This window comes from Aulonocara sp. 'chitande type north' Nkhata Bay, linkage group LG6 (genome assembly GCF_057382095.1).
Source record: "Aulonocara sp. 'chitande type north' Nkhata Bay isolate Kocher_YH1m ecotype deep benthic linkage group LG6, A_spYH_male_GT1.1, whole genome shotgun sequence".
Classification (NCBI taxonomy): Eukaryota; Metazoa; Chordata; class Actinopteri; order Cichliformes; family Cichlidae; genus Aulonocara; species Aulonocara sp. 'chitande type north' Nkhata Bay.
The window spans coordinates 12,132,712-12,157,069 of record NC_141349.1 but is presented as its reverse complement, the minus strand read 5'-3'; the positions used below and the strand labels follow the sequence as shown (position 1 = coordinate 12,157,069).

Below are 24,358 nucleotides of genomic sequence, written 5' to 3'. Positions count from 1 at the left end.
TGCTGCTAACATTACCTTTTATTTAAAACAAGCTACTGCAGAGGAGCGAAAACCAAACTGAAACCACCAAACATCCCCATATTTAACAATTTGTGGATTGATTTCAAAAAGATATATTTACATAGCTTGTTATTCTTCTAATACTGTATGACTTTATTGACTGGACCTTTTCACTTTATCAAGTTGTGTTTCATAGGCCTCGCAAATCCTGAATCAATGGTGCTCCTGATTGATTTTCTTAGTCGAGTTTCTAGCGGAGCGTTCGCCCTCAGGCTTACACAAACACACCCCCGATGCACATCCTGCAGCTACAAACAGTTTATCCCCATGTGTCATTCATATCTTGGTAATTTACAACTATTTCACTTAGCTGAAGTCTCTCTGCTTGTCACAGATAATCCCCGAAAAAAATTGCAGTTAAATCTTCAGCTTCCAGTGTCCTATGTGTGGTCTCTTGCACCTGTAAATGTTTGTGTGTGTGTGTTTATTTATTTTCTGTCTTACCTGAATAAAGGGGTGGATGATTGCAGCTGAGAAATAAGGCAAAACAAAAGGTGATGGAGAGGAATTGGAGCAGAGAGAAGACAGAAGGGCAGGAGATGGAGGTAAGATGAGCAAGATGAAGGGGGGGACGACACAATATGACTTTTATAGCTGCTTCCGAACACATACACACTTACCCCATACACACAACATGCCCACCTCTCATTATACTCTATTTTCAGAGGGGAGGAGGAGGGGGGGTGTCAAGATATGACGCAAGCACTGTTGGCCTGAGAGTGTGATCGTTTTCTGTTTTCTGTGCAGCACTACCATATCACACACGGGACTGGTAATAATACCACTTTATCTGTCTTGTTTGGACCGTACCCACATCTTCTGTCTTGATCTGTGCGTCTGTCAATACATTTGGTCCTGTCTCTCACACTCAGTATAACTAATAGCACTGGCTTGGCCATGTTATGAGAGGCTGTAGTTACAACTACTTTTAGAAAATGCCATCAAGGAGTTGCACATGTAGCACTGTGTGAAGTCCAGTTTCTTTATATTTTGTTAGGAAAATGGGGAGTAGGTGTAGCTGTTTGTTGAAAATTAAGGAAACATACATGGGAATACAGTATGTAAGGCAAATAAATGATGCTACAACCAATCAGACAGTATTTCATGGGGGATCCAACTCTGATACTTTTCTGTGTTCATCATTACACACAGTTTTGACAAGATGTCCAACGCTCAACCCAAAACCATGACAGAGCCTCCACCGTGTTTTACAGATAGCTGCACATGGTCTCTGTTGTACCTCACTTCTTACCTCACATCTTCATATGCATATTAATAAAGATTTGAACCAGAAAGGTCAAATTCAGATGCAGTGGTCCATCAGACCTGCTGGCACTGATTTTCAGTTTGGCATACCTCAGCCCTTTCTCCCCGTTCCCTTTCTTGAGAACGACTTCTTGACTCTTTGATTGAGACAATTTTTGATTACATTTCAGTGAACCGCAGATGGATCTTTTCCTAAAAGCCAGATGTTTGGATTGGATTTTTACCTTTTTCTTAAGGACATGGCTTTCAGATGGTGTTTATCTGCTGTAGATTATTTTTAAGACTGCCACGTCTTCTTTGTCCATCACTTGTTCAATTCTTGGCTATTTGGTATATTCAGAAAAAAACAGAAGAGAGCATAATTTGAGAGCAAATTATGTACTTTTGGAACATGCTACCAATAACAGAGAGCCTTAAGACAGCAGTCCCCAACCCCTGGACCGGTCCGTGAGTCGTTTGGTACCGGGCCACGACAGTTGAGGCTCGGGCATGACATTTATAGTTTTCAGGGTTTTTATTGGTTTTTATCGTTAATTTAGTTTCCCTGGGTCTTTTCCTGTGTGTTATGAATAAATCTTCTTTTTTTGGTACCGGTCAGGTTTTATTTTGTTGTATTTATCCTTTGTCTGTGAAAATATTGTCAGACATAAAACAGTCCGTGGCGCAAAAAAGGTTGGGGACTGCTGCCTTAAGATACACTTTCTTTAACTGTCTTTTGCTAAGTTCTCTGTTGTCTGTAGATGCAACTCTGAGTCTGGCTCTTTGGAAGGAAAATATAAAGGATAGATTGGTGGCTCAAGATTTGTAAATAGCACAGTATAAGTTCAGTGTACAAGATACCTTTGTTATACAGAGCTTTGCAGTACTCACTGCCTAATGTAATTCAGAGTGATTAAGAGCAGACACTAAAATTCAGTTTTTATAAGTAAAAGCTACTTAAAATAATGATCAACACCAAGGAACACTATGGCTGTGCTGGCAGCACGAGGTGTCCCAACACCTTCCTAAATTGCTTTATATTGGATTCATAACTTATTCTTGCATTTTATGAATGCATTCAAATGAATTCCACTGTATGAATTGTGCCAAAGAAATGCATTTAATTTTTTTTGATTTGCTAGGATTTCTAACTCATCCAAGGCAAAGTTATGCTGAAGAAGTCTGTTCTTCTTTCTTCTTTCCATCTTTTATCCAAGAGAAACTTTCCCCTCAACTTTTTCTCTCCCTATCTGTCCTTTCATCTTAACATCGTCCTATTTTTTATATCTAATTTCTCTGTCCATATCTTCCTACACCATACACCTGTGCTTATCAGTCTCTGTCTGTATAGGTTGTTAACTTTGTGCCTTTTTTGTTCTCCCCTTTTCTCCCTTTGGTTCGCTTATCTTTTGCTGAGTGATTTAGTAGGCCACCTTGCACCCAGTTAGTCAAGGCCAACAGAGAAATTTATTTGTAGTAGTGCATCTCTGAAAGAAAAGAAAAGTCAGTAAGATACTTTAGTTGTAATAAAACGGCAGCCAGTTAAAGATACGAAGGGCTTTTTTGTTTTTTACTGCAGAGATTTTCATTATGAGCATTAAATGAGATTTCATCCCTGGGAGTTCATGGTTGATTATACCACACTGCCAAGGTATTAGGCTTTCAACATCAAATATTCATTCTCTGCAAATTTTGTGTGGAAGAGAAAGCTGGAAATTACAGCACATTTTAAGCCTTAATAATGACTTGCTAATTACAGGTTTTAATAATCGAACACCTCCATGGTTAGATTTTACTGTTGGCTGTTAGTAATAGTAATGTCTGCCATGGTTTCCAGTGTAAAATTCAGGCACAAAATGTAGTAATGTTATGACATATTCAACTGCAGCTGACACTGTGACTAATAGTATTGTTAAAAAACCCGTTACTAATTAAAGAACAAAAATAGCAACAAAAAAATGTAAACATTTTAAATTTAAAAGACTACCAAACATAAAAAGGGAAAATAAAATGTGACTCTCTGTTCCTTCATGTCCTGCGCTGACCCTCTGTTCTGTCCTGAGACACTCTTAGATTTCGCCTCTCTATTGAGTTACCCTCTCGTCAGCACTTTCCAGCATTGTAGAAGAATGGGAAAGGGAGGAGTGAGGTGGTGAGGACAACATGCTGGAAGGATTTGTAGTTGGTGGGGGTGGAGAACGGTCAGGAAGGGAGGATAGAGAAAGACACTGAGATACACAAAGAGGAATTTGCAGCTTGTTCATGAGATCTCTACAGTCTTGGTTTATTATTAGACTTGTCAAAGGTTTTTGACAGTGTCAACCAAAACATCCTTGATAGAAATGTGGCTTCACAGTGTTTACAACTTAGTAAAGAAAAGTCTGTAGCTAATAACAAAGATGATTAAAATAGAATTAACCTACTTTTTGGACTACAGTGGTCCCTTGTTTATCGCGGGAGTTACATTCTAAAAATAACTCACGATAGGTGAAATCCACAAAGTAGCCAACTTAATTTTTTACAATTAGTATAGATGTTTTAAGGCTGTAAAACCCCTCACTACACACTTTACACACTTTTCTCAGACAGGCATGAACATTTCCACACGTTTCTTTCATTTCTTTTGTTGGGGGGAACCTACAAACATACAGTACAGCACTTCGGAGTCACACTGCTAGCAATTGAAGATTCACGTAAATTTGAAAAGCTGAACGAATTCTGTACTGTACAGGAGACACGGCACGAGATCGATTGACAATGGTCTCCAGCCAGTCAGGATGCAGAACACAATGCGCTGTAAAAGACAACAAAACCCCAAACAAACAAACAAAAAACCATGCAAAATTGCACAAAAAAAATCAGTGAAACAGACAAGCTGCGAAAGTTGAGCCACGTTATAGCGAGTGACCGCTGTACATGAGTCCAACTACTTCTACTGCTCTCTTTGAATGGCCTACAGGGGTCTGCAAAAATATGCTTTTTATTTATTTATTTATTTATTGCTGATACGGCTTTTTATTTCACATCCATACCTAATTTGAATTTTGCTGACTTTCCTCAGTAGGTAGTCTCTTTATGGACCCACTTTCCCAATCAGTTCAATTCAGTTTTATTTACAGTTGTGGTCAGAAATTTACATACAGTATGGGCATGAATGTTGACTCTGTAATGACTTAAAAAAACATGAACTAGGTGCACAAGTTTGAATTTATTTTGGGTTTTCTGTAATACACAGGGTCAAAAGATTCTACAATGTCTTGAAACTGGGCAAGACAAAGGCTTAGTAACGTCTCATTAGTGATGATGATTGAATACAACTGGTACTTTCTCTTTGTCAGCATAAAAATGATTTCTTTGAGAGCACTCATTGGATTGACCAGTACACAGAACAATGGGAAAGTCCAAGGATCTAAGATCCAAGAAGGAGGACTGTAGATTTTCACATGTTGGCGAAGTCTCTTGGAACCATTTCTTTACAACTCCAGATTCCTGGATCATCAGTTCAAACAATTGTACTTTAAGTACAAGTTGATTCAGATTCAGGAACAACCCTTTAACCACTAAGGCTCAGGCCTGTCATGCACTAGAAACTGCTGCCACACCAGCATTACTGTTGACATTAAAGTAAGTTTCACATCAGCATAGACTGAAAGGTTGCCCACCAAGAAAAAAGCCCCGGCTCCAAAATTGACAGTTTCACGCTCAACTGAAATTTGAGGCTGACCACACGGACAAGTCAAATGCTTTCTAGAGAAAGGTTGAAAGAGAGACTGAACTATTCTGTCATGATGACAAAAGATATGTTTGGAGGAGTAAAGCTGAAGCTTTCAAAGCTAATAACATTGTACTAGCTGTCAAGCATGCTGGTAGTAGCGTCATGTTCTAGGACTGTTTTGCAGCCAGTACTGGTACATTGCATAAAGTGGATGGAGTAATGAAGAAGGAGAAATGTTGTCTCCAAATGTTTCAACTTCACCTCACATCGGCAGTTAGACGGTTGAAACGTGGACACAATTGGATGTTTCAACAGGCCAATGATCCCAAATATGCACCATATTTTTCATTTGTGATGTCCATGTCTCTCTCTGAACTGGAGATTGCTATACATGCATTTATTTCCTCATGCTTGGACTATTGTAACTCACTGTCTAAGCATAAGGTTCTCTGGATCGTCTGCAGGTTGTGCAAAACGCTGCAGCTAGGCTTTTGACAAAATCCTCTAAGTATTCACATGTGACACCGTTGCTATCTGGGCTACACTGGCTTCCTGTTGAATTCAGAGTCCATTTTAAGATCCTGGTCTTGACTAATAGAGCTTTGCATGGACTGGCACCAGCCTACATCTCTGATATGCTACAGCCCTATGTCCCTAGCAGGTCCCTGAGGTCATCTGATCAGGGCTTACTTATTATAAAACAGACTAAGATGAGAACTGGTGATAGAGCTTTTGCCACTGTGGCCCCGAGACTGTGGAACTCTTTCCCCCAAACCGTAAGACTGTAGACTCAGTAGTTGTTTCAAAAACAACTAAAAACTCACCTTTTTAAACTGCTTCTGGTTCATTTTTGCCTGTTTTATATTGTCTGTTTTACCTTTTTGTGGCTTTTTATCTTATGTACAACACTTTGTGACTCTGTCTAGAAAGGTGCTATATAAATAAAATGCTATTTATTTTATTTATTTATGTGTAATTATGTGTTATATGTACGCTAACTGATGACTTCTTTATTGTGTTTGGGATTTTAGATGATCCCCAAATGAAATGAAAGTGCAAGAAATGAAGACCAAGAGTTTGAAGGCACAAATTGGGGTTATAATGGAGTGTGATTACTGCCAGAGAGAGTTACATAAATACAGTGTAGGCTGAAGAGACACTCGTGATTATAAACTGTTTAATTGGCCAAGACAGCTTAACACTGAAGTGAAAATAGGCAATGAAAAAAAACAGGGTGACTGCTATACAAGACAGTAGATTCAGAAATAGATAAATGATGTAGACACACATCAGACTGAAAATAGAGAGAATGTGAGAAAGACAGTGACAGACAGACACAGGGAGTAAGAGGAATTAAATTTGTTTTTAATCACCAACTTGCTATTCAGCAACAGGTGGTATATGACATCGTGGCAGGGGTAGCTACAAGCCACAGCTGTCTATGTGAATAAGTGTGTATGAGTGGTATTGATATCAGTGGGGCATCCCTTGTCTACTTAACCAAAGATTAGCAGATATTGGCCCTAAAAATAAACACAGGGGAACCCGGTGTGCTTACTGATCAGGGGTGGAGCTGGAGAATATCGGACGTTTCACTTGTACAGTCGGGACTCAAAGGCCTCGTTCGCTCAAGAAGAAATAGCATCTTACTCACTTGCAGAGTGTGGAAGCATGTCTTTTAACACAACTGCTAGAAGAATAGATGCGTTTGGGGGTGATATTTGTTCATTTACTCCCTGGATTCACAAATGAAACCCCAACAAAATTAAAGCTGCTGTGCCGAGTAACTCCGTATTAATGGATCAGATAATTTCATCCATGTAAGAATCGCAAAAAGTAACAGATAACAAATACCTGACTCTGCAGTTCCTCTCAGCAGAACAGAGCACCATTGAATCTGTTTCTTCTCTGCTCTACATCACTCTCATTAAGCAGCACCAGTAGTTTTAGTGAACTGCTACACTGCTTTCACAAGAATATGAATACTAACCAATGAACTTACTGAACAATCAATTTTGCCAGGAGTTGGTTAGTACTGCACTGTAATACATTTTCTTGAGAGGAGCAAAACTCTAATGTTTAGTTAATGTTAGTGTTCCTCCGTGAGATTAAGTATTGGAATTTCAGGAGCAGGACCACGCCTCCAAACACGCTCCTTCCGGTTCTCATCTTTATAGGTTCCCCCAGTTCTCCACCCTCCCTCCCCTTTTCTGTTCTTTAACGTCTTCACTTCTATTTAGTTCATGGGGATCTGCCAGGCCCGGGAGTCGTCGCCAGTCGCCTTCGAGGCCCTCCCCAAACCGCAGCTCATTTCATGTCCAAGCATTCCCCTTTACTTACTAAAACGCTGTCAAACCTAAAATGAGGATGTGGGCCCAGCCAGTGAATAGCAACTCTTGGGGTATAGATAACGGTATCACAGCTTATCTGCTTCACCGGCTGAGTGTCCATCAGGTCGATAACATTGATTATATGAAACTGCTTTTAATGTGATGTAAACTGCTTCAAGCTCAAGCAGATTTCTCAGACTCCGTCTCAAATATATAAAACTTGACATGGAAACTGACTCATTTTTGACCTGTGAGGTTTGCAGATCTTCGTGTCCACTTGTTTGCGCTTGACTGCAGCGATGCTCGAAACCTTGTCAGTTCAGCTCAGGCCAAAATGCACAGTAGAGTGGGAGAAGGAAGGCCCGCAGTTTTCCAAATGTGCACCACAGGCACCGGTGTTTGTGGTATATTTAGTTCTAATATTAGGGCCGGCGTGTGTGGGAGTGTGTGGGAGATGGTGAGTTTTTAAAGGAATGCACCAAGTTCTTGGGAGGTTAGCCTGTTACTCAGCCAACCTGTTAAATAATGAGAAACCAAATTTTTCCATTATCTGAAAGATTCCAGTTAGTCATGCTCATTGCTTATTACGTGCTATGTTTAGGGACGGTGGGTGACTAGCTTTGTGTCTATAATTACAACACTGGAACTCTAAAAAAGAGCTAAACCTAATCCTCACATCTCCTTTTTTTAATACTTACTGTTGCTGAAAACTGTGTGTCTTACTAATCTGACATTAGCTGAGTACAGTAATTACAAATATGCGTCATTTTACGTTATTCAAAACAAGTGTTAACAAGTGGCCATTAAATTCGATCTGAAGTGAAAGACATTGATCATCCTGTTATCATGCAGTGCACCACTGAGAAAACTTTGATCCTGGCATTCATGCAGACATTGCGTTCACACCACCCACCTAACATCACTGCAGAGCCTGTGTCTGTGTCAGTTCTCAGTCATCCAGGTCATGTTAATTTAAGGAACTAGGCGGTTAGGGACAACCCCCTCTAGGGTTTAAATACCTGGGACTCTCCACCTTTAGGTTTTAAATCTGAAGAAGCCTCTTGGATGAGCGGTAAAACATCTTCATGAAACTTAGAGAAGTCCAGTCGCCTTCTTTTCCAGCTTCTGCAGACCATTTGCACTCCCTGTGGCATCAGCACTCACCAACAGCAGCAGCCTCCCCGAGCAGACAATGACCCCTGCAATGTCGCAGAACCTGCTCAGAGCTGCCTCAGAAACACAAAACAAACATGAGCCTATGATGTCGTCTTGACTGAAGTCCCCACATACAACATGAGCAACATACATAAGCATACACAAGCCTGCTCCACTGAGGCTGCACTGGTCTACATACTGGTGCCACCAGAGATCTTGTGTTCATGCACCGACAGGTCTGTTCTGACAACGTGGTGGAAATCTGCAGATTATTAGGAAGGTGGTTTCAGTGTTGCTGATGGTGGTGTGGATATCCAATATTTAGAATGTACACCTAGCATCAGAATGGGGAAGAAAGGTGATTTGAGTGATTTGAAACTTGGTGTGGTTGTTGTCTGAGTATTTGAGAAATTGCTGGTGCACTGGTATTTTCCCAACAAATCATCTGAGGTTTATAGCGTGCCACCATCGTGCTGTGTGGCATTCCAGAGGTAGATTTTAGATTTCGGCTCAGAGTTTTCATCACACAAAACAAAGACTCAGCATTTAGGTTACTGCCCAGCTTCACCTCTTCCTCTTTCTGCTTTCCTAATGATGTTACCATGGCAACAAGCTGCCGACATGTCAAACACAATCTGGGTGCTGAGACTTTCTGTCAGTCCCCCTTCTTCTGTTTCTCTGTGTGTATACGTGTGCACTGGTACCTGTCAACTTAATGGCTTATTAGATTTCATCAACACTTTTTTACAGCGTGCTTGTGTTTCAAAGATATAGTCCAAGGCCAGCATGCAATAAACTATATACAAACACTGTTACAGTACCCTCTTTTACAAGCGCACAAACACATAGGGAAACTCCTCCACTGACATGTATACGCATTCCCAACAGCAAATTCACCCGGACACACGTACACTCAAATGCGCAGAACAGACTCCAGCAGCTGGCCTGACCTTGAAGATAAATACACCCTTGAAAAATGCTTCTGCAATTCATGGCTGGCGGTGGTGTGTTATACGAGCAGCGTTTCAAGGGATCCATCTCGGGCTGCGTGAAAATAGATATGGAGTCAACACACACACACACACATGCACACACACATCCATCTGTGCACCATCTTTTTCTCTCATGCACGCAAGGTCACTGTATTACACTCAATTTCTTGAACAAATCATCATTTCTTTCCATTTTCTCTCACTCTCCCGATTGTTCTTTCTTGTAGTTGAGTATTTTGCTGTTTGCACACTGAGTGTAACTGAATCACATGACTGCAACTGCTCCAATCTCTTGTCAATCTGAGCATGTAGATTTGCCACTAATCTGCTGATTTAGGTGTAGTTACAATTCTTGTGATTCACTGTGCTGGCTTAAAGCAGATGTTGTTTCTTTGTGTGCAGCTGTCCAGCTATAAACAAGTGCTGAGCTTGGATATAACTGTAAAAAAAAGTAACGAGTATGTGAAAGTCATCAGTTAGTCAATAACTTTCGTGGCATCTTGAGCACTTAGAAAACCATTTTATACTGGACGGTAAATCAGTTCGTTTTTTGTTTCTATCCAACTCCCACACATTAACAACTGCACTGACATCTAGTGTTTGAAGCTTTAATAACCCCATATTTAATGTTTGAACTGTTCAAAACATTTTATTGCACAATTATGTCCCTTCATTGGAATGTCAGCGTCACTAGCTGCTGCCTTTATTAACTTATGAATGTCAGTAACGAGAGACACCCGACAGGTGAGCGCTGAATGAAGGCAGGCTAGTGTCAAAGTGTGTGTGCATGAGATAAGATGTGAGAGAAAAACTGACTAAATAGGTGGTGGAGAAAGCTTGTCCTGAACACGCCTTCAAGAACAATGACTGTTCTGATCTCACCATTATGCTTCTCAGTCAAAAGCCAATAAGAGCCTTTGTAAGAGGCTTTGTACACATGCACCGTGTACACATGCACAGTGTACACATGCAGTCGTTATTACTGTAAATAGCTCATTCTGGTAGGCATTTGTTCTCAGTTAAAACACTTTACTGTACATGTAAAGATCTCTGTTTGACATCCTAATTTATTATCTGATCGCAAAATGCGGTCAGCAAAAATGACCAGTCATGCACGTCACTTAAAGATTTTTCAATTTTTCTTTTTTTTCTGTCTAATTTATGTCAGTTAAATTTAAACCGTGTCTCTCAAAAATCAAAGTTCCCTGTGTCAGGGTTTTACACAGTATGAAAGGCATAAATGACACTGTTATTAGAAAGGTGCTGCTCTGAGAAAAGTTGGAGGAATTTGGCATTTTTCAGGTCGTTGTTTTGGTTTTTCTCCTTTTGTTTTGACGCCATAATGCAATGGTTACAACAGTAATTGATGAAACACAGAGACATGCTACTTCAGCTTTCTCCTACAGTCCAACATCCCTGGTTAACCTGTTGGAGTATAAATGAAGTGTGCATGTGAGCATGAATGGTTGCCCGTCTCTCTGTGTTAGCTCGTTGATAGACTGACGACCTGCTCGGGGTTTATCCCACCTCTCGTCCTCTGACAGCAGCCAGCTCTCCTTTCCGGCACCCTGAACTGAAGCGGCAGAAGAAAATGAATAAATGGTTGGATGGATGGAGATTTCTCAGGTTTTTATTTCACGTTTTCAGTCATTACGTAGTTTTATTTTCACTTGCTTTTTTAAACTTTGGATTCACTGGCTAGGTTTAAGAAAAGATTGTGCCTTCTTTCAACACATTATCTTAAAAAAGTCCTTTACTTGCATTTGTATAATAATAATAATGATGACAAGTTGGAAGTGAGATCATCGCACATCTAAAGATATCTTCTGCATATCTGTGAGACGCCATTATGATGTAGTTCTTTTAGTAGCTAAAGAGCCAGATATTTCTCTCCGAGGTAAAATGAGAATGGATATTCAGCTTTATTGAGTCTGTTCCATTTGAAAATAGCTAATTACCACATTATGACAGCTTTATGGAGTTATAATATGGCAGTGCTGGGTTTACAGATTGTTCTACAGAACCATCAAGCATAAAAATGCCATCTAATACACACTGACACCATTGGCAGTTGTAATTTCCTCCTTGTGCCTCTGTACTGCAGGTATTATATTATTCTGAGCTAAATGACAAAAGTGAGAGGGGTCCTGCTCGGAGACCATCTGTGTACCCTGTAATCTGCCTTCTGTGTACCTCGGGTATTAAATGTTAACCCATGTTTGGCCTTTGCCTCAAAACTTCCTGTTTTTTTTATTTTAAATAACAGAGAAAATAATACGTGTGGTTACAGTTAAACATGCTGGCAGTTCAATGATTATTGATCACTTGTACTTAACTGTGACTCTGGGCTTAAACTGAGATATAGCAGATGCAAAGGTCTGGTGGAGCAGACCTGACAGGGCAGGTAAACTTATGGCATGTTCACTGAGTATCAGAGTACATTCACACGTTTTCAGATGTCTTATTCAGCTTAGGTTATATAGAGATGTGTGCTGTTTATTTCTATTTCAACACTGATTTAAAGAGTGTTGAACTACAGGAATATTTGTAAACAAATCCTTTATCCATTATATTAGGTCAAAAATAAGTTTACTCGATGTTTCATGGTTAAACACAACTGAAAATTGTATTCAGTGGTCAACATTTGCAGTTAACTATAGACATACAGGATGGCAGCGGAAATCGGACCTATTTAGTTTGCACAGATGCGGTGCAGTGTGTCCAACAAGGCTATCACTACTGAAGAGGCCTCTTACTTGGTCACAGGAAACTTGCTAATCAGTTCAAGTTATTTATTGTAATTTTAACTTCCTGGTGGTGGATGTGGCTGGTTGTACATATACTCTGAGGAAGTGTTTCAAAAATAAACCATGAAAGGGACAAAATCCTGAGAAATGCTTGGGGAGTCCCAGTGCTTCATGTAAACCACACAGTTCTATTTTAAAATCTGCCACCGAAACTGGTTTACAGAAGGGGAGCGGCACCTTAAAACTCAAACACACACACACAAAATGAAATTTATTTATAGCTGAAAATATATATACATAACATATGTATAATGTATATTATTCAGTGCATGTTACTGGTGAGAGTCTTTTGAGGGGTGCTCAAGGACACAAAATTCGTTCAGCTAGTAGCAAGCATATTGCATTTTAGTATGATTTTCTGAGCATTGTAACGTCACAACATCAAGAAAGCTTCAACTGCCTCCAGGATGTTACAGTGCACACACACACACACGCACACACACACACATCACATAGCATCAAAAACATAATTTGGGAGCGCCGACGCATTGCCAGCTGCCAGCCAAGGATCTGATGTCCTTTGTCATTTTAGTCGTTGTCCTTAACCTCCACCTTATCCTTGGCGGTTTTGAAAGAAAAACCGTTTTCTTGAGGTTTGAGCCACGAAGCAAAAAACATTTGCAAACAGTATATTGCACTATATACTGTTTATACCCCCCCCCCCCCCCCCCCCCCCCCCCCCAGGGATTGGATCCTAGAATCGCCCCTGGCGCACATTCAGAAACTATAGAAATTCGAAACCTGCTGATTAATAATTCTGCTTCCAATTTACAACTTATATTGAAAAAGAAAGAAAGTAAAAAAGAAACCGAGATCAGCTCTCGCAACGTGCGCGATGCCTTGCCAGTGCAAAGAAGCGTGAAGTGTGTCACACATGCTGGGTTCATGGAATACTTACTTGTAAAGTGTGTAAACACAGGCACAAACAGATGGAGCACATTTACGATGGCTCTGAAGGACCGAAAAATCCAGTACGAAAGGCTGTACACCACAGATATCTAAACGCTCACTAAGTCGCATCTAAGTCCGCATACGGTTATTTTCTGCTTGAGTGTTTGAGTTTTTATCCTTATGCGTTTTTGTTTCCAGTGAAATTTACGCTTTTACCACATGGATTGTCAGCTGATGACGCCTGTGCGTGTTATCTGTATGTGTGCAGTGAGACTTCCCCACACATCTGTGTGGCCAAACGCGCGCACCCGTCTGCTGATCTTTTTTTTAAGGAACTTTCGCTTCCTGTTGCTTTTCTCCGCACTATTGCGCTTGTCAGTTTGAAAGTCAGTCAGCCTGTGGTGTGTGTGAAAAGTGCTTTGTTCACTAGCAGCTTTAAAGTTTCTTCTGCGTTCATCATCATGTCTCTGCCGCAGCAGTTACGCGACCAAAGGTGAGTCTGTCTACAGGTGACAGGTTAGAGTCGGTGAGCCGATGTTTTGCGCACAGACTGGCTGCGAAGTTCATTTCTGATCGCTGGTGAATAATTGTAACATATCTAATTTGATCTAAAAAGACCAAACTAAATCAAGATCAGCATGTTTTATGGTTGTTTTACTCATACAGCTGTCATCATGTTAAAAACAAAACCTTTTTAATTGTAGATTATGTTTTTCTTTGTTTGCTTGTGTGTGTGTGTGTGTGTGTGTGTGTGTGTGTGTGTGTGTGTGTGTAAGTTTTTCTTTGTGTCATTTTTGTCTTAAATGATCTGGTCTTGTTGCTTTAGTGACTTTGATCAGCTCCCTCTCAACATCCCAATCAGCGCCACCATTGCTGATATCGAGGAGATTAAAGGCTTCATCGACTACTTTGTAAGCATTAAAAAAACTAAAGGGCTGAGATGTTTTTCACTGAGACTGGCTCAGAATACCAGGCTCAGCCGTTTCTTTTTCTCTTTCATTCATGCCTCCGTTTCTCTCTCAGAGGTTCGTGATTGAGGTGAAGACTAAAGGAGAGAGTAAGTACCTAATCTACAGGAGGTACCGGGAATTTTTCAACCTCCACCAGATCCTCGAGGCCAGGTACTCTTCAGAAAACCTGGCCAAACTGGGCCCAAACACCTGCATCTTGCCTCCTCTTCCAGGTGTGTGTGTGGGTGTGCACTGTTGATCGTCAGTGGCATGCACGGTGCAAGATTTCATGTCGCTCAAATATGCGCTTGTTAGTGTCCGGCTGCTGGCAGATTGGTTGTTATGCCCTCTGAAGCTTATCTAAATCTTTTCAGGCATGCCTCGTACTCGGACTATGTCAACAGTCACAGCTTCTGATTTTCAGTCTTGCTAAATTGCTTTTCTGAATTGCATGGTATGTGCTGTGATTTCCACCATGGCAGAAATGGCCCACATAAGAGCTGGTGGGTTCACTAACTCAAGGCAAACAGACTGAATTTGAATATGTTCCCTAAAAGTCAAACAATAGTTTGGTCTAGTGTGAAATATTGTAATGAGTGTGGGAAAATGGTATCTACTGTAATGGTTAGTTTCACAGTTTAGCTGTGTCAAAGTTACACAAAGGGAACTCCTACTGGATCCTTCCTGTATTGTCGCTCCATAACCTTACATGCTTGCATGCTTATTCTCCTCCATGCATAGGAGAGCAGGTTCACAGAGACACCTGACTGAATTTCCTCTCTGTCTCTGGAAGAACTGAAACCCCTCTGAATACTCTTTACTAAATGCATACGGCTGCTGTGTTTGTTGCTGTGCTTACATTTTGTTGTTTTGAATTTGTTTTTCTCATGTATTCAGGGGGAGATTGAGACATAATTGGATGCCTTTAGTGAATTAATATTGATATTATAAAGAATAAAAACTGTTGCGTCCCTTAAAGATTTGATTAAGTTTGGTGGGAGCTCACTTCTATTCAAATCCGATTCTATTTAAGCCACAAGAGCTTAGTTATAGCACACTTTAGGCACCCATTGCTGCATAATAATGTGAAGCATGAGTGCTCCAAATGCTGCATTTACAATCCTCTTTCTCCACCGAGACATCCGCAGAAAGAAGATTGAGATCTACTTTTGCTCAGCTGAAGTAAAATGGGTTTAGAATGAAGTTTATATTCTACCAAACCCAGTGAACTTTATTGTGCTTTTTCTTTTATTCGCGCTCGAATCTTTAGACACACTTGAAGCATTTACTGTCATGTTATGTGGCTAAATGTCAAAAATCCAGCATTACAAGCCAGCAGGTATCATGGTGCCCCTACAAGGTCAGTTTAAACCAAACCATACATCAGAGGACAGTAATTCCTTTAATCCACAACGATTGACATTCAGATTAGTCAGGAAAGAGCATATGGAAAGAAGGGCAGATGAATGCCACGGGCAAAATACAGAGACTAACTTGAATAGAGAAGGGAAAGAAGAGCAAAATTGAAGGGGAAGATTTTGAGAGGCAGTAAGAAGAGGCTGATTTATTCATTCATCCATTTCCAGGGGCTTCAGGTATGTAGCAGCCGACGGAGCAGAGAAACCCAAGCACCCTTTTTGTAGTAATCAGTGACTTGTATGCTGAAGCACCAGCTGGGGGATACAATTGCTCCATCGTGACCACTTTTGTCCCTGGATTATCTGTGTCGGGAACAAATCTAAACTCAGCAGAGCAGGACATCGACTCACTTTAGCATGCTAGTTAGCTGCAGGTTGATACTGAGGTTTTTCTTACTGATGGAATATACTGACTTGACTGATTTCATCATGATTTGGTGACTTTAAAACAGCCATTTTAAACAAGCATTGCATCCCTACCATTACTGAAATTAAAAGTACAGCCAAACATTCTGCTAGCTTGTGCTTAAACTATACATGCTAGTTTGTACTCAAGGTTAATGGGCTCTTTGCTATGATGGCTAAGATGGTGCATTTCTTATGTTATCACTGAAGTTCTTGAAAACTCCTATCATGGCTTCACTTAACTGGAGTATTATCACTGTTACTTCACTTCTTAAATGCTGTCAAAATGAAAACTACTATCTTAAAAGAGATCTTATAAAGACTACAACTGTAAAAGTATTTTGAAACATCCATACCTTATGCCTAGAGTTTTATATTGAGTCGCTTCTTGCTGGGTACTTAAGTGTCTGTGAACAGAACTTTACTTTTGAAGGGAGGCTGAATCATATAAGTAGAAATAAGAAAGAAGTTCAACCAACAGAGTGCATCTAGACAGTTAACTCATTCACTGCCAGGGTTTTTGAGCATTTTTACTCATTTTTGAAGAGCCACAGAAAACTGTGTGTTATGATCATATAAACGCTGAACCTACCAAAATGAAGAACAGACTCTCTTCTTCCATCCAAAAAAAAAGCTTGTTTCTACCATTTTCCATTCTTTAGTAATCAGCTGTAGAAGAGAGGTGGGTTCCACCAAAAATGCCTGTTTTGACCACAAAAAGGGAGAAAACGAGCTTTTTGTGAAAAATACATTTCAAGCAGTCTGATGTTCACTGACAAGCTGCCCGAGGTTGTATTCTAGCCCCTCCCATTGGAAACGTAATTGACGTCTATAGACGTCAATGGCAGTGAATGAGTTAACAATCTGGAAGAAAAGTCACTTTCCACTGCAAATGAGCTGCTGTCGAAGAAGATTAAGCTCTGGATGAAATGCCTGTACTGGCCACAATGAAACAAAAAATTTAAATTAGGAAAAGTTGGTAAGTGTGATAATGAGTCAACTACTGAAGTGCTTTTTAGAGCTCACTGACAGGCAGAGAAGACGGAGGTATGTGAATCCCGTTTCTAACCCACCTAGTTTTTAATATACAGTAGTTAATGAAGGTTTTAATTTGATCAATTTTGACAGCATTGATGAAAAGACAGGGTTATACTAGCAGGGCACTCAGATCTCTACTAAAACCCAACAGTCTGATAGTCATTTGTTAAAAAATAATGTAAAAGATTGGTTAATTAAATTCCTACTCTAGCGTTCACCTGCCCATATTCATATAATTCCGTAAATACATCATCTAGTGGTCCGAACACAAGAATTATTGAGCAGTAAGCTAACAGGCTTCAGAGTTCCCACTGTGGTGTAATTTTTTCTTTACATGAGAGCACACCCATTGCCTCCAACTCATGTAGCTGCTGCTGCTGGCAGGCGCTGGAGCAGGCTGTAGCTGTGGCTGGAATCCAGGGCCTCAAGCCTTTATCACAAGCACTGTTTGATCATTCTAACACCAAGTAAGCCTGCCATTTTTGGATGATATCTGTTAGCTGCCAAGTTTACATTTGACTCTTTGGTCCAAAATGCAGCAACACAGATTCTTTAGCATAGTGTCAGTTACACTGCTGCCAGCTCCAAGTTAACATTTAGTCAACAAAAACATTTAGTTAGACCTAGCTAACCTCGTTACAGTAGTCCCAAAAGGTTGATCTGTTTATCTGGATGTAGGGTTTTCAGTGGGAGGAGTGTTTCATCACTCATCCAAGTGACTTCCTCCGTATCAGCTGACTGCAGGTTTCCCCAACCAATGACTGGAACTAGCCCACTGAATGAACATTGGGCTGTGAGATCAGTTCCTTGATCTCACAGCCCAATGTTCATTGAGAGACGTTTCGTCACGTTTCGTCACGTTTCGTCACTCATCCTTCGTGACTGAAGAAGTCACTTGGATGAGCGACGAAACGTTTCTCCCACTTTTGGGATTTACTTACTTAGATGATTGAGCATGCATCAAGGCCCGTTACAGGAGATCTGGTGATTCTTTGCTAATGTTAAAACACCCATTTTGAACAAGTAGTCTTCCAAAATTGCCAATATTAATGGATTAGTCCAGAAAGGTTATAAATGTTGCGCTTCACGGAGAATTTGATCAGATGAAAGCATACCGAACAATCAAAAGACTAGCTGACATGGGCACTGCAGCCCAGCAGATGTAATTTCAAATTGTCTCCGAGATCTTTAAGAGACCAAAATTAGAATTAATAGGTTCTTCTTTCCAATCCCACCTAACAAATTTCATTGAAAAGCTGGCTCGGTAGTTTTTCTGTAGTCCTGCTAAGAGACAGCCAAACATGCCAAAGCAATCACACTCTGCACTGCTATTCACCTTGATGATGGATGTAGGATAAAATAATCAAAAGCACAGAGACTTGAGATAAAATATTGTAATGTGAAAGCCAAAGTATATTCAGGCCTCAGTCACTGTTTGTGCTGCTGTGTGGCTGTGTCTGTCCTCATCTGCTCTGTGGCTTTGGCTTTATTCAGCTCATTGTTTCCCCATAAGTCTGTTTGTCTGGGAGGCGGCGTCAGTGTCTGTATTGATTATCAGTGGCTGGAAACCAACATGTGCACCAATAAAAGCCTGAGGGCTTTGAATGGGTGGCTCGGAGCATTGATTTAAGAAGGATGAGGACAGACAGAGGTGATTGTTTTGTGTGTAGATTACAAATAGATTACAGATTTATTTCTGTGGATTCACAGGCTTTAGCTTGGTTATTAACTTGTCATTGTCATTATTAAACATTATATTTACTTGGCAAAATGGCTCTGTCTCATCATTAGAACTACTAGTCACATTATAGTTGCAGTTTTCATTTGATTCAATTTAAAATACAAAACTAAAGTAAAAATGCATTTAAACTAGCTTATAAAAGTGAGCCATTGAGGACTTGCACAAAAACTAAAAAGTCTGCATGTAGGGAAACACAAGTTGAGATGGGTACTGGACAGCTGGTTATTGGCACTTAAAAAAAACAACAACCCAAACTTAATACTGTACATGGTGGTTGGATGTTGTTGGTATTGAAGTGGGACACTACAGTAAATTAAAGTCAGGGGAAAAAGTTGATCAAATACACTTTGGTGACCATTTGCCTCAGGTTGAGACATAGTGGGGGTGTCCAAATTCATGGGCTGCATCCTCCTGAGGCCGCATTTGTAGGCTGATTACGTCACAGCGACGTGACGAAGGCTGTCCAAATTCGTAGACTCCTCTGAATTCAGCCGACAAATGCATCCTCCTTTTCTGCAAATTTGAAGGATGGGTCAGGTGTATCCTTCGTGGCCCACCATATCCCAGAATTCTTAGCGCAGCCCAGCCAATTCCGGTTTTCAACAATGGCGGCCGCTACTAAGTTTTAATATTACTCTTATTACTCTTTCTGGGTCCCAAAATACACTTTTAACATAAAAACATGTGTAAACTTCAAATATCTGCTCAGTTTATCAAGATATCACATATTTGCAAAAGTGCTCCGACGTTTTCGGAGACGTCTGTTACCCACCAGCTCGATAGCTAGCCGGGAAACTCCCGGCAAATCATTGTCAGATCACTGCGGTCGTTTGCTACTCAGGTTAACCGTGATATATAAGTCACTTGGGGCGATCGTGGCTCAAGAGTTAGGAGTTCGCCTTGTAATCGGAAGGTTGCCGGTTCGAGCCCCGGCTTGGACAGTCTCGGTCGTTGTGTCCTTGGACAAGACACTTCACCCGTTGCCTACTGGTGGTGGTCAGAGGGCCCGGTGGCGCCAGTGTCCGGCAGCCTCGCCTCTGTCAGTGCGCCCCAGGGTGGCTGTGGCTACAATGTAGCTTGCCATCACCAGTGTGTGAATGTGTGGATGACTGGATATGTAAAGCGCTTTGGGGTCCTCAGGGACTAGTAAAGCGCTATATAAATACAGGCCATTTACTTAGATAACCTAAAAATGTTATTATTTGGCTGTTTTTCAGTGTTTTGTTTTTTTTGTGAATAAATCAGTCTGGCAGAGATTAAAGTTATTTGATAAAATAAAACTTCCCTCGGGTGGGTTCCTCCTTGGTTTTCATTGAGCTGAATAAACATCAAACAGAAAACTGATTAAACAGAAGTGTGAGATGGTCGAGAATTTACGTCTGTGTCCTGTTATATTTTAGATAGCAAGGAGCAGACGGCTGAGTTTATTAAACTCCACCAAGACAGTGGTGACGCAAATCTGAAGGCTAGACTGTCCAATTTCACAGCTGTTTACTTCCAGCCTACCCGACCTTCTGAGGACCCGGCCCACGTGGACCGCGAAGGACGGGTCCTCAGGAGGATGCAGCCCATGAATTTGGACACCCCTACTGTCACTTCAGCTCTTCTTTGATTCTGTGTTTAGCTATGTACAAAGCGCTAATGTTGCCATGCTAGCATGCGAACATACTCAGTTGCAATGCTAAAATGCTCATGTTCAGCGGGTGCAGTGTTTTCCATCATTATCATTTTAGCTATTTTTGTGTTATTTTGCTAGCTTTGCTGATTACTACAAAACTGAAAGCATATTTCATGTTGATGGGCATGCCATTAATGTTTCTAAAATGTCCCCATAAACTACTGAAGTATCACTGAAACTGCATCATATCCTTTATAGGCCAGATTCACCACTCAAATGCCCCAGACAATTATTTAACAGGACAAAAAAAGAGGGCTGAAGGAGCCATAACTACACTTACAGTATTTACTGGAACATAAAAAAACTGTCTATGTAGAGCCTACGGTCAAATCTAAATAAATCACGTAAAAGTTTACTGAGCTTGACCCCTCAAGATGTGAGGAAAAAAATATATTTTTTCCTCCAACACAAGCCATCTTTAAAAGGGGTATAAGCTGTGTCTACTGCAGTATTTTAGCTGGTTTGTAAAATTATTATTATTTAAATTATTATTTAAAAATATTTTTAAAGTTTAACTTTACTGGCTTTTAAATATTAGGGGGAAAAAGCCTTCATTAGCTACACATTAGGAACCAGTGGAAACTTTTACTGATCTTGTGTATTTTAGAGGTGCTGTCTTATAACTAGAGCCAAATCCTTTGCAATCCATTAAAACCAGGCTCTTACTCTCTGATTTCTTAATTCTCCTGTGTGTCCTGCTTAAAGGGTTTCTTTCTTGTTCTTTCTTTTCGGGCATCGTTCAGAATGCTTTTCTGTTCCCTCAGCTAATGTCAAGGTCATTATGAATCATTATAAATCACTATGATCAACCTACCAAATTACAGCTGCTTAAGTCATATGTTTGATTTCTTATTAAAAAGCAAGAACGCTTTTACTAAAAAAGACTCTATAGTAAAGATTTTACGATTTTACAATTTGTTGTAACATGTACCGCCATATCTCGCAATGCCAGCTGCTATATCGGGAAAGTTCTACTTTTCTACAAACTCTGATTTAACGTCTGCCACTGAGGAGTCTGTTGGATAATATTAGATCTGATGGGTTTAATTGCAGTGCCAGATCTCATCAGGATGGGAAGGGAATAAGAAAGACAGGGGAGAGAGTGAAGGGAGACAGGCGAGGATGGGTGATGATTTTGAGGGCAGAAAAAAAAAAAAGACAGCAGAAAAGGATCGAGGTCTGTCTTTTCAAATAAAGCTATTCTCATTAAGGAGACGTAAATAATGTTTCAGTATCATGTGTGCGTTTCTTTGTTTCTTTCTTGTGAGCTTGGTGCTATGTTATGCTTTTCTATCTTAAATGTTGATTTCTGAGTCATACGTGACAGCTATAAATTCAAGGTCAAAGGAGCATTTAGGTGAGTGGATGGGTGACTGCAGTGAGTGAGTAAATGAATGAACTTGTGCCTGCAAGTGATTGAGTGAGTTATCGTGCTCCACAGTGAATGAGACAAGGGAAATTGAGTGAAGAGAGAGGGCTGAGGGTCATTAAGACTGTGCTAAATTTGATTTAACAGCAGGGTTAGATGGCCTTGGATGAATTGGTGGGGCCCGATTTAGACTGTTAGGAGTCTGTGCTGTGCCTCGTAATTTTTTTGACTGGACGTAATGTGATATTAGGAAGAGTAATATGCTATTTTCACAATCTTTTAAAGTAAGGAGTATTTGCCTTGTTTAGGACAGGATAAATGTGTTAGCTGTCTAACACATTGACATATGAGTTGGGCTACACCCTTAATCGTTGAATTAAGGTATTTTCAGTCCCACAGATAAAAGAAGTATAAAATCAAGCGCCTAGCGATGCAGTCTGCCTGCATGAACATTTGCCCAGCTGTACGTAGTGTTATTGCTAAATGAATGAGTTTGGGAATCACGGCAACTCGGCAATGAAGCGGCAGGTCACCTAAAGTTACAGAGCGAGTTTTACTAGCAATTTGCTAACACGCTACTTTAAAACTGTTTAGCATCAAAAAAGTGCTGCTGGTTTTTACAGAGTGACAAGATTATATGTAATAGGTGGGAACAGAGTGCAACTGACCCTGTTACATTTGTATTTCTGGGAGTTCCTTTCTTAAAATGCGGAATGTAATTAGGAGAATATTTAAATCATATACACAAAAGGATTCACTAACATCCGCAACGTGCAGTTTGCTGCTAATTGCAATGGTATTTAAAGCCAATAAAAGCATGCCTGATAATGAAATGAACTGACTGTTCTTGTGTTTAAGAAACAGTGCATCTTTTGTAGAAATTCAAATCAAATTCAAATTCAAATTTTATTTGTCACACACACACAACCATACACAGTATGACATGGGGGTGAAATGCTTGTAGCTGTACAATGCCCGACCATTAAATGACAGAAGAAAAGTTTTACAATATTTACAATTTACTACAAAAATTTACAAATTAACTTAGGAATTTACAGTAAAGAATGTGCAAATAGCAGAAGAGATTATAAAGATAAGGATTATAAATTATAGGAATTATAGGATTATAGGAAATGTGTGGTGGTGCGTGTGGTGACGTGTGTGAGAGTCCAGTCTTATAGTGACGTGTTTGGGAGAGTCCAGTCCTACACCTGGTTCAGGCCCCGAATAGCCTGGGGGAAGAAGCTCCTCTTCATTCTCTCTGTTTTGGCCTTAAGGGAGCGGAAGCGCTTCCCAGACCTCAACAGTGAGAAGAGTGAGAAGAACTAACCACATTGCTGAGCGCTATTTGGTACTACTTTGCTCTGTTTTGTAAATCTGGCCTATGGTGTGTAAAAGTCACCGACGCTCTGCTGACACAATAACTACAGATTTCCAAACCTCCTCTGGCTGCATGAATTGCCATGAAACTTAAGGACATTTTCTCCCAAATACATTAGCTTAACTTAACTTGAAGGTGTTTTTGTGATTGCAAAAATGTACCATTGCTAGCATGCTAACATGCTAAACCAAGTTGTGTAACATAAAAAAACCCTGAACTTAAAACTTATACTTGCGACACACGTGCATCTAAACACTTTCAGTCTTTGTGAGTTCGAGCAAGTAAGGAGATAATGTTACCACATAATCTTCATATGTGTACCTTATCACCTTGTCAGTCGGTTGGCCTATGAAACTTTGCACAAACATTGTCACACAATCAGCATTTATAAACCGTATATGTTTATAAAAATGACTTATTTTGAATCCTAATCCTTTTTTATGCTAGTAAATATAAATTACCTAGATTATACTTACCTGGGTTTTATATAGTACCTGCACGCATTTCCCTGGTTTTTGATGTTAAAAACTGAACACAATCATCAAGCTAAAATTAATAATTGACATTTACAGGCTCTTGGTGTTTAAGTGTACTAGAGCATCAACAGTATCGGAGCATGTTTACATGCTTGCTTTGTTTACAAAAACAGCTGTATTGTAAACATACGTATGCATGTCCTCTATGTGAATGCATTTTTATGGCTCCTGTTCTAGAGTGTAATCTCACGTGTGCAATCACTTTTTTAATGCGTTTTCTTTAGGAAAAATCTTCCTCGGAAACAAAAAGGAGATTGCAGAGAGCAGAATCCCTGAACTCAACACGTACATGAAGGTAATCACATTTCATTTTTATGCACGATGCGGTGTCTTTTTAAAAATTTCCAACAGAGGAAAGAATTGTTGGCATGTTTGCCATCTTCTGCAGCGTGCAGTGCGGTAGCCTACAACGCAGTGGGCTGAACGATGCTGTAGGTGGATAAGCACTGACTCGGATATTTCAGCTGTAGTTTGCAGATCGAGCTCAACATGTAGGCGTTGCTGCTCTCTTCTCTTTGCTCTGCCCTGTGCCCACATCACGTCTGACTGACTGTAGTTGTGGGACTTTTGACATGTTTCAGTGTTGCACCATCGCTAAAAACACGATCAGGTTCTCTTTCTCCTACTCACTCACTTCTCTTTTCTGC

The 24,358-nt window shown here is 40.3% G+C and overlaps 2 protein-coding genes across 4 annotated transcripts in view; one reads left to right on the top strand and one right to left on the bottom strand.

Moving 5' to 3' along the window:
* The window catches only part of pvalb7 (parvalbumin 7), a 45,490-nt gene that overhangs the window by 5,050 nt on the left and 16,082 nt on the right, over positions 1–24,358 (bottom strand). Inside the window, exon 1 of one of the 2 annotated variants that reach the window (XM_086294963.1) lies at positions 505–659. The exons of the other annotated variant lie outside the window; for it this stretch is intronic. The gene's annotated coding sequence lies outside the window, so the exon portion shown is untranslated. Of the gene's footprint in view, positions 1–504; positions 660–24,358 lie in introns of those variants that run through there. 2 annotated transcript variants of the gene reach the window in all.
* ncf4 (neutrophil cytosolic factor 4) overlaps positions 13,436–24,358 on the top strand; it is a 43,446-nt gene continuing 32,523 nt past the window's right edge. The window contains exons 1-4 of one of the 2 annotated variants that reach the window (XM_086294962.1): positions 13,436–13,688; positions 14,022–14,106; positions 14,219–14,378; positions 23,936–24,006. In XM_086294962.1, the coding sequence (XP_086151088.1) occupies positions 13,657–13,688; positions 14,022–14,106; positions 14,219–14,378; positions 23,936–24,006 (348 nt within the window). In that variant the 5' untranslated portion in view covers positions 13,436–13,656. The remainder of the gene's footprint in view (positions 13,689–14,021; positions 14,107–14,218; positions 14,379–23,935; positions 24,007–24,358) is intronic. The other variant, XM_086294961.1, reaches the window with a different exon arrangement.